Below are 14,890 nucleotides of genomic sequence, written 5' to 3' on the forward strand. Positions count from 1 at the left end.
AGTCCCATAACCAACCTTATTTACTAATTTCTTTAAAAATTCGTCATTATATTCTGTTGTTTGTTCTCCTCCAGCTTTTGCAATTTATGTGTTTAACATATAACATTTAAATGGAATTGTACCTAATAATAATGATATCGCTATTCCTCTTGTATGGAGTTATCCACTTCATTGGGCCAATCCAAATCGATTCCCACCACATCTAGCGCTTGGATATCGATGGGTTTGCCTATGATCGAGGACAATGAAGGCGTGGTCCTGCCAAATTCGCCATGAACCAGCTCCTTGATGTATGTCCCCGCTTGAGTGACAATATCGATGATCAAGGCCTTTGGATTTCCACGTTGCACTCTGGCGTTGACACTGTAAATGGTCCTCGGACGCGTGTGCAGAGGACGACGATGAAGAACTCGTATGGGGGTTTTCTGCTGTATGTCAAAGCTCGTTGATATTTGCAGTTGTTCCAGAATCTTCACTGATACTGGTTCTTGCAGGGCGCAAAGAGCGCGATAGAATTTCTTCTTCTGCTCCTCTCCCGTCTTTATGTGGGTCAGTTCTTCCCTGGGCACGACTTGGAGGTTATGTATGGACACCATACCAGATGCATCCACTGCCCGTTCCATCGCAAAGGCCTCATCTTTGCTTAGGCAACTCCTTATGGCATTTGGAATTTCCAGAACAAAAGGCCTTCCTTTCCCCAGACATCGCACATCGACGTCTTCTCTACCACTCGACATGAAGGTGATCTTACCCAGCTTCTCTGTGAAGTGGGGACCGACATCCCTGATTATAATTTCCTCGATACTCTCCTCCATTAGCCTCTTGCCATTCAAAATCCAGGGAGTGTGTGAAAGTTCCCGGCTCAGCTTCCGATATCTGCCAGCTACGCAAACCACAGGTCCTTGCAGATCTATAGAAATAAGTTTTATGGATTCCTCCACGTTCGAGCAGGGTATCTGAAAATATTTCTCAAAGGTTTCCGCCTTTACTTTGGAGGGCTGATACTGTTTCTCTAGTAAGCCCCTCGAGATTTCAATGCGCTTTTGATGCGAAGCCTTGGCGGGAAAGGCTTCCTTGTTTAACTTCACCAGTTTCTCCACCTCCTCGTCCTCCAGATTGTGCGTGAGGTCTATATTGATCATCAGGCCGTTGGCATCGTAGCCCTTGTCCAGCTTTTCACAGATTATCGGGTGTAGGATCAGCTTGACAGCCTCCTTTATGGGCACGTCTGGGGGATTGCTTTCCTCTATAGATGCTCCAAACCTTCTCCGCAAGGCAAACCACATGGCCAGCTGTCTCAGCTGCAGCGACATCGGTAAGCAAATGGCCAAAACGATTTTCTGGCAGTCGTACTTCGCGAAATCCGATGCCAAAATGCTGCTGAGCAGCTCATTCTGAAAGTCTTTTGAGAATAGGCCCAGGCACGTGGAACAAACGCCCAGACGGGCCCTTTTAGCAGGTTGATTCTCTGCGGATACTACAAGCTCCTCGTTTTTCACGTATTCATTCAGTTTCACATCCAACTGTACATTTAAACGGACAAGTCGGACATCAATTAGTTGTCAACAAATTCAAAGTAAACAGCTCTCTCACCTTTTGCAAAGTCTCGTTGATGTTTCTGTACTCCGCGCCTCTGGCCTTCAGGTAACGCAGCTGGCAGATTTCGCACACCCCGCAGGACCTTAGGTATTCCACCAAATCCTGGTTTTTCATGGCTTGTCGGAAAATTCAATTTATAAACAAAACGTGGAAGCGGTTCGCGCGCTAGACAACACTATCAGCTGTCGAGTCTCGAAAAACGCTACCCGATATCGGAAATCGATAACAGTTTTGTTTTTGTGCTGAAATTAAGGCGATATAAGACAATTCCTTGGGTATTGCCAACAATTTAAGGTGTGTGATCAGGATAAACCCCACGAAGCATTGAAGGGAATACAGAAAGAAGTTGTTGATAGCCAGAGAACGCTGCTTGGCTGCAAGGCTCAAACACTTTGTTTATTGTTACGTCACAGTGAACAACAGTGGTGCATCCAAATCGAACTGAATTTGTGTGTATTTCACTCCACAGACAAAATGTCGCTTACTCCCTTTCTACGCCTGCCCCTAACCGATCTGACCGGGTGCCTCATTAACCACCAGACTTACGACAAATGCGGAAAATTCGAGATGAAGATGATGGAGTGCTTCGAGGCCTATGGCTTGGAGCGTGGAAAGCGGGAGTGCGCCGACCTGATCTCCGACTTCCAGGAGTGCGTCGGCATGCAGAAGCAACTGATGCGCTTCCATGTGGGTTTTCCTTTAGCTGCAATTTCCTAACGATCTGTAATTAAGCCTATATTGCTTAAAAAACCTCTTTCAGGCCATGCGAAACGAGCGCTATAAGCAGTGGCTCAAGGGAGAGCGTAAGGGACAGGAATTCTTTGCGGATCCTCCACGCGTAGATGCCTATTAGACGGAGACCCTGTTTTCTTGGTTAGTTCCACATTGTAAATCCGCAAATTGTGTAAAAATAAAAAGAGAAACATAATTCTGGTAAAAATTTTTCGGTATTTTTGCCAGAGTTGCCAACTTCCACTTCCACCTGTTCTCACTAAAAGTAGCCACATCTGTTCAGAAATAGCTAAATTTTACCGCCAACAGTTATGTCGGCTACATTACTTTCCGTACTCTGGTCACACAGCCATATTGTTTGAGCAACCGAAAAAACTTTATAAGGCTTCAGTTTTTGCAAATAAATTCTTAATAATGGGTACTAAGAGACCCAATAATAGCGTGGTTTTGGCCCAAGAGGCCAAGCGTAGCAAAAATGATCTGGTGGCCTACACAAACAGGGACAAAGCGCTCCTTGAATCGGTAAGCGTGCTAGCAAGAAGAAGCATACTAAACATCTCAGTGAATTTGGTTTTACTTCAATTATACTTATTATAATAATGTTTAGGGAGTGAGGCGCACATCAAACCTGCAGGCGCCCATTATGCAGTTGGAAGGACATGAGGGAGAGATTTTCACAGCGGAATTCCATCCCGAGGGGGAGTTGCTGCTTTCATCTGGGTTTGATAGGCAAATATGTGAGTAAAATTGTCTGATAGTCGCCAAATACCAAGCAATCCCTTTAAATTGTTCAATGGTTCCGTGAAGGTCCACGATTTGTGAGCCTATAATACCCCATTATTGGGCACAAATGAATCTGTAGTGCTTGAACATCGGTGACAATAGCAAGAGCACGTAAAGCAACTAATGTGGTTTTCAGACATCTGGCAAGTGTACGACGACTGCGAGAATGTGATGGCCATGTCGGGACACAGTGGAGCTGTTATGGAAGCCCACTTTACGCCGGATGGATCGCACATCTTCACCTGCTCCACCGATAAAACGCTTGCTATTTGGGACATAGCCACGGGACAGCGGCAACGACGGTTCAAGGGGCATGGCAACTTCGTGAACAGCGTTCAGGGCTCGCGTAGGGGTCAGCAGCTTCTCTGCTCGGGCAGCGATGATCGCACCATAAAGATCTGGGATGCCAGGAAGAAGCACCCCGCGCACACTTTGGAATCGCCTTTTCAAGTCACAGCGGTTTGTTTTGGTGACACTGGCGAACAAGTAATTAGCGGCGGGATCGACAACGAAGTCAAAATCTGGGACATACGAAAACAGGCCGTCCTGCACCATTTGCGCGGGCATTCGGATACGATTACCGGAATGTCCCTGTCCCCCGAAGGAGACTTTGTCTTGACAAATGCCATGGACAACACCTTGAGGGTCTGGGACGTGAGACCTTATGCACCTGGAGAAAGATGTGTGAAGGTTTTCCAGGGACATCAGCACAATTTTGAGAAGAACCTGCTGCGCTGCGCTTGGTCGCCGGGAAGCGATAAAATAACATCGGGTTCCGCCGATCGCCATGTCTATATCTGGGATGTAAATACGAGGAGAATACTGTACAAACTGCCCGGACACAATGGCAGTGTTAATGCCGTGGACTTCAGCCCCAAAGAGCCTCTAATTCTTTCGGGATCCAGCGATAAGACCTTGTATCTGGGAGAGATCGATGATTGACCAATTTGAAATAGACAAGAGCGAAAACAACACTTAATTTAACTCACGATACTTTTTAAATAGATTGGGGATTAGATGATTTCTTATGCACAAATCATCTGAAGTCGCTAGGCAGGAGTCGCTAACGTCAATAAAGTATAAATTGTTTAGACGAAATTTGCTTAACACACCAGTTTTGTCCGTACAAACGTAGGCATATAGAAAGAACAACTCGAACGTGGCAGATGGTTGCTGATAGTAATAAGTAAATTTTAAATGGCAGACCTGCGAGTAAATGATGTACACAGTAGCTACCGTAAAGTCGAGAGGCGCGTGGTATCACAAATAAGATTTATTTTAGATTCATCAATGGGTTAATAAGTTACTTTTCATTGCTGCGGTGGTGGAGCTTGACCCTACCTTTATACAGGCAGAACACTTGATGAAGCGGAAACGGTGCTCTTGAAGAGTTGTCCGAAGAACTTGAGCCCCGTAGCTCCGCCAGGAACTGTGCCCAGGACCATAAAGAGCAACGCGATTATTTGGGCCACTGCGAAGAGGACCGTGAATGCGGTGCTCTTGGCCACCAAGGCGCAGTATAAAGTTAGGATCAAACAGGAACTATACGACAGCGAGGTGAGCAGTCTTGGTTTCGAAAACATCTGCTTCAAAAAGGACCCAAATCCGGAGAGAAAGCAGAAGCTCAAGATGAAGAAGAGGCTGCCCAGGGTGTAGAGCAGGGCGAACTTTCTGGCCTTCAGTATCAGGACGGGAATATAGATTGTGGAGAGGGTCATGCACAGTGCTCCCATTCCTAGGCAGGCCACGAAACCCACGATTCGCTGCAGGCGAGACTGGAAGAGAGTTGAGGGAAGAATTTCAAGTTAGCAATCGACACATTCTGAACACACCGACGATTGATAGACCCACCAATTTTGGAAAACATGAGTCCGTATCTTTAAGAAAACTATTTGCTTCTGGGTCGGAACTGGAGAAAAATGGAACTTTCAGCTGTGGCAACTTAACGTTGAAGCTGGGTTTCTTCTGATCACTCTGCAGTAGCAAGTACTCGTCCAGGTCCGATTTTAAATTACTCATATTTCCCTTTTATTTATTTGTGTGTCGTGTAAGCAAAACAAAACAAGCTGCTGACCGCGATAACGATAACCAACGCAGCTAGAGCTGCCTCCTTAGCTACCCTATGCTTTAAGTTTAAAGCTATATCTCGCTAGTCTTTGATATGTGATTGAACTTTTCATAAGTAAAACGAGAAATAGAGCTAGAGCATATTACATTGTGAGGCATCTGTTTATTTAGTATATCGGGTATCTAAAAATGCTAACATTAAATGGAAGCAAATGTAGGGCAGACACTTAACATAATTCTGTTGACCGACGTATGTTAATGGTTTGGGTGCTGGACAAAGCTAAAAGTTTAGTATATTTTTGGTATTAAATTAAGTTTTCTGGATTTTCAACCGACCATCTTGCGACCACATTGCGTCGGCCACACTAAGCGCATCACTTACGGTCACATTGTTTTGAATATTTTTGGAGTGAACGGACCGCGCGCGTCGTTAGCAGCGAGCTACAAAAAAAAAGCAGTACAACAACAACGGCGGCGGGCGATTAAACAAAACGCCGCCAAAACACACACAGCGAAAATAAATTGTTATTATCTGAAAAAGGCAAGTGTCTCCACCCCTTCCCCCTTCTTAGTGTGTGTGTGAGCAGCGGCTGCTATATATCTGAGTGTGTGTGTGCGCGAGTGTTTTTGTGTGCGAAAATGCATTAATTCACCAATACGAAGGCAGATGCAGCAACAACATCAGCAACAACAACATCGGCGAGAGGAATATCGTAAGCGTTAATCGAAATACAATAAAATACAAGCAAAAACAGGCAAAAGTAAATTGATCAACAAGGAAGCCTACTGAATTATAAAAATTCAATTTTTTTATTGTTTCCCATTCAATTTTTGTGATGCCTTTTGCCGAATGAAAAAGTCACCTCATAACCCAGAGTGAATTAATTAAAATACACCGAGTGTTAAATAAAATCAAATCGGTACATTTGGACTCGGTTCGGTTATTTCGGTTCGACACGCAGAAAGGCAAAACTCAACGGTCGCGTCGATACCTTTTTTGGAAATTATCGAAATAGCTCACCAAAACCTTTTGCCTCGAAATACAACGTGTAAAATGCGTCAGTTTCGAATAAAGTCCAAATCGGGTTTACAATAATAAAACTACTGAGGCAGCGAAAAAGGATTACATGATCAGCCAAGGAAAGCAGCCCCAATGGTGTAAGTATTGAAAAATTATTTATTTGTAAATAAATTAAATATATCAAGGGAATGCAATTAAAACAGCATGTTTATTATATTTGTATAACCAAGCTAGAAAACATATTTTTTTAAGTAACATTTTGCATTGGATCTTTGCATATGAATTTAAATCCATGGAAAGATATTAGCAGTTCTAATTCATTTTATCATATTTATCTGTATTTCGTTTCAGTTCTCAACGCAAATGGTAAGAATGGATCGACATCAATGGTTAAAAATCAACTTAAATGGAGCAAATAATCCATTCACGAAATTAATGTGATTGCCCAATAAAATCCCACGTATTTTACAATTTGGGTATGTGATTAAAGAAGTGCTTAACTAAATGTCTAATAAAAGGAAAATAAGGCCGTATATAAAAAATGCCATAATTTATCAACTAAAAATCCTTTGGAATAATCAAAATAAAACATGTTTTCAGAGTTTTTCATAGGCTTCTTGTTATACATTTTTATAATTTCTTCTCGGCAAGAGCATAAAAGACCAGCTTGAGTGGACCTAAATATATAACTAGGGATTAGTTGATTTCGGACAAAAGTCAGGTTAGAATTGTCTTTTAAAATCGTCCAATACTCCCAGAAAATTTTCAGTTTAGAGCAGAAACGTCTTCCTCTTTTTCGGGCGGTCTAAAGCAATTGGTAGAACACCAGTACAAAGAAAATTGGCACAACAAAAAATGTGAGCTCGGCGGTAGCGACGCCGGCAGAAGCAGTGACCGAGGCAGAGGCTTTTTGCTGCCGACGGCGGGCAGCAATTAACTCGAAAGCAAAGAATTTCATCAGAAATTCAAAGCACACATACATACTGAAACGGATGACGTGCAACGGGCTGGGATGGCGACGTCGGCAGAAGCAGCGGCAGTGAGAGACGTTGGAAATTTGTAGCGAAAAATCCAGGCTGACAGCTCCCCCAACGTTCGAAAAAGTAACATGGCGACTATATATAACCCGTATATATAAATATAAATACTGCGTGTGTGCGCGGACTCCAAACTACAAAAACGAACAACGCAAGGGAGCAAAGGAGAGGGGGCAGCCGTTGCCGCGCGAGTCAGAGTGAGACAACAGATAGGAGAGGAGTGGAGAAGAGGAATTGTCGTGTCGTTTGAAAAATCGATTCAGCTGCTGTGTGAGCGGGACAAAGCAATGTAGTACAGCGGTTTTTTTTTTTTTGTTTCTTACTTAACCCGTTTTGTGTGCGTGCGCACAGAGCACCCCGTTTGTGTGTGAGATTGGGGAGAGGAAAACTACAAAGTTAGCGCTCTCTTTCTAGTAAATGCTGTTGGTGTGTGGTCACGTAGCCACAACACGAAAAGCAGATACTACTAAATACATACTAAAACTGGTTTCTCTTTGCTGCTGCTGACAATATTCATGAGTTCTAGTTGAATCGCCTGACTTTAATGGGTTTTTTCCTCCTCTAGAGGGGATGATGATTGAAAGAGATGTACACCAAAATGGCGAACCAAAAAACAAAACAAAATAACGACAAGCATTTGGATATATATCGGAAAGATCTTTTTGTATCCTAGTTGCCCAATTAGCAAATTAGCTGGGATTTTTGAGTGGGGGTCCTTATAGTATAGACTTTTTGCGAGCCGCACCCCACCAGTTCTGCGAAGCGACTGAAATCGTGTAGCACTGCGAACCCAAGTTTGTTTGAGCAGCGCGGTAACAGCGACGGTGGCAGCGAAGAAACTTTCACGGCAACGATGGGTCCTATTCCGTGCATCAGAGCGAGATGCACATAAGGCACTCAACGATAGAGCTTCTCGCTCACGCACACCAACAACGAAAATGACAGATGTATGGGTGATTTACTGCTGCGCCCCAAAAGAAAATACGTAGGAGATTTAGAGCTACAAAACTACACGAATTATGGAAGAACGTGCAATAACAAAGCGAAAGAAGCGCACCACATGACCACATAGCCATTTATAAATACACAGCGAGTTTCTCGTTTTCCATGTACGAGAAAAAGTACCAGCTATAAATTCTTTATGTACACGAGTATATAGCGCGCACACACAAAACCAAACACCCTATGTACTTTGTGCGCTGAAGCAGCAACAACAGCTGGCTATCTCGCTCTGGCAACCACGTCAGACGGCAAACGTCAATTATAAGCAAACAAAGCGACGTTGCCGCATTTCACGAAAGCCGCAGCGAGGCAGAGCGAGAGCAAGCGAAATGGCGCTTGGCGGCAACGTTGCCAAACTTCAGCTTCAGCGTCGAGTTTGTGTTGTTCTTGTAGTTTCCATGCTTCTTTAGTGCATGGAATTTTAACATGCTGTACCACCAACCCTCTTTACGGGGGATGGGGGATTATAATAACGCGCTGCTGACGTCGCTGCTCGCATTTTCCACCTTCTCGCATTCGTATTGTTGCAGAGGAAATGGCCCTATACAAGAAGTTTATCTTTGTATATATGTATATTTAGTACATGCCGTATTCCTCGCTTAAATTGAGGCAAAAGAGGAGAACACATCTTGGGTCCATTGAAATTTCAATAAATTTAAATTGCTCTAGTTGAATTAAATTAAAAGCGTATTTTTAGTTGGTAAATTAAGGCAAATTGGCATTAGTGGATACCAAATTAGTGGAAAAGTGAATTGGATTAAAAAAAGTCAAATAATGTAATCACAAAGTAAAAGCTCCCATATAAAGTGCACGTGCAGTGTTAAATAAAAATGAGTGCCAGCTGGATCTAATCCACCAATTCCCTGTATCTTTTATAATCCCCATTTCGTTATACAGTGTTAAAAATGTGCAAGTAAAGCGGAAATCTTACCAAAGAAAATAAAAGAAAGATATCCATCAAAGTTCTTAAATCAAGCAAGCCGAGTATCGTAACAATCCCCACACTGGAATATATAAAAAGAGTGCATAATGTTTAATGGGAAGGAGGGCGCCCATTTAAAATGATGCCCCTCCATTCGCGGCATACGACGCAATGCTCCTCCTAAATAGAAGAAGATTCTGCTGCGAATGTTCCGTTGTCGAAACATGGTACGCGACAATAGCCGTAACATTTGTTTTGGAAAATTAGCCGAAACTACTACTCCGCAACAACAACAACAACAGCATCAACAGCAGCAACAACAGTTCGTTGTGGATAGCAGCACCATTATTAATAACAACAACAATAACAACAATAATAACAATAATAATAATAATCAAAAATTGAAAAGGTAAGTCTAAAAACAAGATATGATGTGGTATATGTACTTGCCGAACTTTCAGTCAATTGACTTAAACGAAAGATACAATAATAGTATTTATTAAATAGTCGTAATCCTCTAAAAATATAAACCCAAAAACAAACCACATCGAAAACTGTATACATATATATGTATGTAAATAATATCTCTAAGATAGATGATGCCAGCGTAGGCCAGTAACAGCTACTGGTATTCGCTGCTGTCCACGCGAGCCAGCTCTTATCATTGAGTTGGGATATAAAAGTCTGTGTGATATGAATTCTTGAGCTGGCTGCGTGTCAGAACGCTACCCCTTGCCCCTCCCCTTGATTTACCTCAAACCTGGCAATGCGTGAGGCACAACCGCTAATGGCTGGCCATGCCCGAAAAATAATGCGTAACTTTTTACCTTGACTTGTCGCAATGTTGCTTTTCTATCTTAGTATCTCACCTGAGTGGGTTCCACTTGGCATGGGTGTATGTGAGTGACTACGAGTACACCCATGAGGTAAGCGAATCAGGAACCGATTCTAGCATAATGGAAAGGGAGGGGGAGGTGATATGGTATGTGGCAATAGCGCTGCAGATCTGATTAAACCCCACAGATCCCCAGATCTTTCTTTGAATTTATGCTTTTATGTTTCGCATACAATTGCGAAATGAATATTTCAGTTTTGACAATGCATTTGTTCACTTCAATTTTTATTTGGTTTTTATTAAATGAATTTGGTTGCTACCCACAAGAACTGAAAGTTGATTGATGAATTGAAAATATTCAAGGGAGGACAGTCTTTCACAGGTATACACACATACCTCCTTTCCACCTGCGTTTATTGCGTAATACTTTTTCATTTCATAATTTTGTTTTGCTTTATTTGCGTGTTTTTGGGGCCTAAACAGAAGAACTTTTCTGAGCAATGTGTTAAGTTCTGCCGGATTTCGGTTGCCTGTGTTTTATGTTTTCTTTATTTCTTTTGTGAGTCAAACGAGTTTTGCGTTCCTCTATTCTCTATTCTTTATATTTTCCTTGAGTGCAAAAGTCAAATAACTTAATTGCTTCATTAGGCACAGCCAAAATTTAACATTTTTCAAAGCAAGACTAGACCAACACATTTGTGTTTGCTGATTTTCAGGGCGGTTGCTGATGCATTGGGCCCGCATGAAGGATAGACGACGACAGAGGGCAAAGCTCCATTTAATAGTTTTGCGGTAATTACCAACAGAAATCGTGGAATCGTCGCGGGTTAAAAACAGTCATTGTTTTTTGACATTGACAATGAACCCAGTGGCCTAAGCAAATAAGTGAGCCACCAGCAACTAGCAACCACAAGAGACACTGCAAGCAGCATAAAATGAAATTATATTTCAGCTGCAGCCCTCAATTAGGAACTTTTATATCTACTCTTTTCCAATTTGGTTTCTTGAGTACTGTGCACTGAGCAAAATGCGCAATTTTTCATTTGCAGCTGCCGAATATTAGAAAGAGAGGCGAGATAAGCTTTATATTTAAATTTTTTCTAGGGCGTTGAAGATTGTGTTTTTTTTAGGCGGTCTGTCACATCTGGTTAAATTTGATATTCCATTTGAGAAATCATTTTAAAATGTAAAGGCATCGATTATAGCATTAAAAACTATCTCTATTCCTAATATTGTCTGTCGTCCCGTCCATGTAACCCCGTCAACGTCGACTAATATTGCTTTATTAAATTGAATTTCGTGCTTGGCTTTTTAGCACGCTATGGAAGGACAGCAAAAACAACAAAAATAATAATGATCTACGTACGATTTTATATAGACGAAATTCTGTGCATATGTATGTGTGTATGTATTGCTTTTTAGTGTTTTTGACTTGCTTCAATGTCATGTTACAGTTACAATTGTTGCTCTTGTTAAATTGGCTTTCTTTGTTGTTTTTGTGCGGCATGAGAAAATATTTAGTTTGTGTTGCCCGCTTTTTGTTCTTTTTGGCATTGAGAGAGGGGAATCTCAAAGTCAAAAATATAGATTAGATAGTGAAACAGAAAGAAACTAGCGTCCTATAAGTCTTATAGATGGCTTCTCTTTGTAGTAGTTCATTAGAGAAACATAATTAAAAAATCTATTATGTATATGTTATTTACTATTCTCAATAAGTTTATACTATTGTACTCTCGTACTTCATATTTATTCAAAGGTTTAGTCATGGTCCGATTTTGGGTTTCTTTTTAAATCTGGTTACTCATCCGAACTAAACTAGAATTATATGACACAAGCTGACGCATCCTATTATATTTTTCTTGATGAGGACCCCTTGATTATAGGATAATATAAATTTAATCTTGAAATGCTTTTATTTTTCCTTAAATAAAGCAATTTAGGAAAGACGCATGCTGGTTGCACCCGAATTTTGTTATTTTGTTTTCGTTTTAAAACCGATATTGCCCTACTGGTTTACGTTTAGGGAGGTAAGAAATAATTTGGCGAGTGGATTGATTATAATGTCGGGATCCAGCCAGTTGGGCAATAACATATGCATTTGCTTATAGTTGAAGATATTCCGCTGTTTCGACGCTATTGTTTTACTTACTTATGCCTGGCACTGCACATTTCATTGTTTTTTGAGCAGTGTCGTAATACCAAACGACAATAACAAAAATAGCAAAAACCGAACGAGAGTCATGCAATGCGAGGATTGAGATATCACAAGGGAACGTGACGAAGTCGCTCGAAAGGGGAAAAGGAGGGGGGTCTAGAGGCGGGAAGGCGTGTGACGGCGAAGCTTTTGTATGGGAAATTAGAAAATTCCCAAATAATTTCGCACATGAGGTGAACTAAACTCTGGAGCAGAAGCCAGAGAAGTGGAGATGGAGCCAAATCTCAGTATCTCCGCCTCTCCAGTGCGCAGCGTTGCCGAACTTCTCGTTGACAAAAGGTGCTAAAGAACCGGACAGGCAGACACAAAAGATTATCGTCAAGGGGCGATTGTATGAGATTGTTTGGCCCTGTGTTCGTGAGACCGAGCGACGAGGCACAGAGTCCAGCACAAAGAATGCACAGCAAGAATCGATTATTATTCCAAAAGAGCTGGCAAAGAGGAGACTACAGAATTATGGCTTTCATACAGAAGAGAAGATGTCAACAATTTACATACATATGTATGTAAGTGTAACCCATCTTGGACTTGTGGTAGAAATAACAATATACTTCTCTGTTTCCGAACCAGTTGGTTAAATGTCTGTTCTTACACTAATCCATTGAACCATATATAGATTTCCAGAAATTGCGATTTGCTAAAATCGTAGCAAAGCTTAATAAACTTGTGGTCGCATCTGTTAAAACAGCCATACGTGATATCGAGTATCGAGTAAGGAAATTGGAGAAGGATGATGAAGGCGGCTCGGGTTCTGTTTGGCTTGGTTTTGGAGTTCTTCTACCTGTTTAGTAATAACCAGTTGGGGCCTGGACTTGGGTTGGGACTATGGTTGTTGAAGCTGATGATGCTGACGAGGAGGGGGCTGGGTGACGAAGCTAACCGGTTTTTCGACTTTCTGAGGCCTATCATAAAGGCCCGATCAGGTGCATACATAATAACACTGCTGGCCTGGCCGCATGAAAATTAAGCGACATTGTTGCAGCAATTTTCATCGTTAGGCGAGAGAACGCTGCGCCGCAAAGGCACAGATACACACCATGTACGCAAACTATGGCTACGCGGCTACAAAGCTGCAGAGAAAACAAAAAGGAAAAAACGAAAAAGCAATACGCTGAAGTTTGGCAACGTTGTCTGTTGGTGGGGTTTGCAATTTCGCATCTACAGATACAATAATACCCCAGAGCCAGCTGTAGACGCTCGATGTGCTTGTTTTTCTTGTTTTTTCTATACACACACACACTCTGCTTGTTTTCAATTAGAGTCGAAAAAAGGAAAGAAAAAATACAAGCAGCATTTGCTGCTGTTTTTTTTGTTGTTCGACGAGTATCTTGCAAATATACCGCACGTTGTGTAAACATCAGTCTCTGACTCTGCTGCAGCCAACGTCGACGTCGCAGTATGCATGTGATGTGTGGATGTGTGCGAGCGAGCGAGCCAGTTTCTGTTTGTGTGGTTGTGTGGTAGTGTGGTGTAGTTTCGTAAATGTATCTGAGTATGGATTTTTGTATCTTTGCCTTTGTGGTCGCTGCCTTTGTAGGTTTTCCTCTTCTTGTTATTGTCGCCGTCTTGTGCCTCTTCTTCTGCCTTTATAACAGCGACTGCTTTATTTTTATGCTGGCATTTTTGCGGCACTTAAAATGTGCTCTCTCTCGTTCATTCTGCTTTTGGCTCTCTCGCTTTTGCCGTTTAATTGCAAATGAGTCATGCACACACAGATATTCACACACTTGTACAATTCAAAGTCCGTGCCTGATTAGCAATAAAATACGTTTTTAATCAATTGGACAAGAAAGAGAGGACACTTCCTCTCACCCACTGCCCGCACATTTGATAAATTGATAAATAGAAATCTATCTTCTACTTTTTTGTTGATAGATTTCACCGATAATACCAAAATCCAATTATTTATTATTATTTATTTTTTTTGTCATAGGGAAGGTTCCTCAAGTGCAATTGCAATATTTGACAATAATTTCAATTACTTAGATTTTTTCCATCTGCCTTATGCGCCCCCCATTATTCTTTTAATAATATTAAAAATAATGAAAATCAATTAATAAAAGTCGCTAATGGTACGGCATAGCCCAAACCCAATTAAAAAACTTAGAAGAGGCCGATTTATTGTAACTGAAACAAAAAATTGGGAGGGAGACACTACTTACTAGTCCAACCGAAATATTCTGCTGTAATTTATGTAGCGCTACTCTGCTAATTGATTTTGATTAGTTTGTGAGAGGGCGTTTCAACTCTCATGACTTGTCTTGTTCCGTATTACTTCGGTTTGGCCAACGAGAAGTCAGTCTTTCATTGCATTTCAGAAAAATAGAAATGGGAGGTCATTGTCTTCACCCGGATATGTTAATTATACAGGTTATATACGCAGAGTAAAAGGCTTTACTCGATTTGTTGAGCAGTATGTAACAGGTAGAAAGACGTAAAAGCTATAGATGAACTGTTTTCTTGATTGTAATTTAATTATATAAAATTATAATATCCTTAATTTTTTGTTTCCAATTGCAATTTGTATTCCTGTTTCTTTTGTCTTGTCCAATGTTGAATTCGCTCCCTGCTATTGCAACGGCCTTTCGCTTTCAAACTCATTCGTTTAGCCCAGCCCAGCACTCTTCCCGTCTAAATATACATATGTCTGCCAAATCCCTCCATCTGTCTGACTGGG

The 14,890-nt window shown here is 41.5% G+C and overlaps 5 protein-coding genes across 10 annotated transcripts in view; 3 read left to right on the forward strand and 2 right to left on the reverse strand.

The window, feature by feature from the left end:
• Window positions 1–27: 27 nt before the first annotated feature.
• LOC6526263 (putative tRNA pseudouridine synthase Pus10) lies at window positions 28–1,728 on the reverse strand. The gene is made up of 2 exons (XM_002087349.4): window positions 1,594–1,728; window positions 28–1,523 (listed from the first exon to the last, which is right to left on the reverse strand). Exons 1-2 carry the CDS (start codon window positions 1,711–1,713, stop codon window positions 141–143), a joined length of 1,503 nt encoding a protein of 500 aa, XP_002087385.1. The 5' UTR covers window positions 1,714–1,728; the 3' UTR covers window positions 28–140.
• On the forward strand, window positions 1,564–2,539 carry LOC6526264 (NADH dehydrogenase [ubiquinone] iron-sulfur protein 5). Of its 2 annotated transcripts, none has more exons than XM_015197886.2 (3): window positions 1,564–2,000; window positions 2,069–2,286; window positions 2,360–2,539. In XM_015197886.2, exons 2-3 carry the CDS (start codon window positions 2,074–2,076, stop codon window positions 2,450–2,452), a joined length of 306 nt encoding a protein of 101 aa, XP_015053372.1. In that variant the 5' UTR covers window positions 1,564–2,000; window positions 2,069–2,073; the 3' UTR covers window positions 2,453–2,539. The 2 variants fall into 2 exon arrangements, with proteins under 2 accessions (XP_015053372.1, XP_002087386.1); XM_002087350.3 differs by having other exon boundaries at window positions 1,741–1,893.
• A 110-nt stretch (window positions 2,540–2,649) lies between these two features.
• LOC6526265 (U5 small nuclear ribonucleoprotein 40 kDa protein) lies at window positions 2,650–4,212 on the forward strand. Its single transcript, XM_002087351.3, has 3 exons — window positions 2,650–2,853; window positions 2,939–3,068; window positions 3,251–4,212. The coding sequence occupies exons 1-3, from the start codon at window positions 2,746–2,748 to the stop codon at window positions 4,054–4,056; spliced, it is 1,044 nt and encodes a 347-aa protein (XP_002087387.1). The 5' UTR covers window positions 2,650–2,745; the 3' UTR covers window positions 4,057–4,212.
• Window positions 4,213–4,369: 157 nt separating this feature from the next.
• Window positions 4,370–5,257, reverse strand: LOC6526266 (vesicle transport protein SFT2C). Its single transcript, XM_002087352.4, has 2 exons — window positions 4,966–5,257; window positions 4,370–4,889 (listed from the first exon to the last, which is right to left on the reverse strand). Exons 1-2 carry the CDS (start codon window positions 5,131–5,133, stop codon window positions 4,458–4,460), a joined length of 600 nt encoding a protein of 199 aa, XP_002087388.1. The 5' UTR covers window positions 5,134–5,257; the 3' UTR covers window positions 4,370–4,457.
• Window positions 5,258–5,566: 309 nt separating this feature from the next.
• LOC6526267 (protein split ends) overlaps window positions 5,567–14,890 on the forward strand; it is a 45,964-nt gene continuing 36,640 nt past the window's right edge. For 4 of the 5 annotated variants that reach the window (XM_039370671.2, XM_039370673.2, XM_039370672.2 and 1 more), the window contains exons 1-3: window positions 5,567–6,339; window positions 6,554–6,568; window positions 9,139–9,572. In XM_039370671.2, coding sequence (XP_039226605.1) covers window positions 9,370–9,572 — 203 coding nt within the window. In that variant the 5' untranslated portion in view covers window positions 5,567–6,339; window positions 6,554–6,568; window positions 9,139–9,369. Of the gene's footprint in view, window positions 6,340–6,553; window positions 6,569–9,138; window positions 9,573–14,890 lie in introns of those variants that run through there. The other variant, XM_039370676.1, reaches the window with a different exon arrangement.

Source organism: Drosophila yakuba, chromosome 2L (assembly GCF_016746365.2).
Source record: "Drosophila yakuba strain Tai18E2 chromosome 2L, Prin_Dyak_Tai18E2_2.1, whole genome shotgun sequence".
NCBI classification, from domain to species: Eukaryota; Metazoa; Arthropoda; class Insecta; order Diptera; family Drosophilidae; genus Drosophila; species Drosophila yakuba.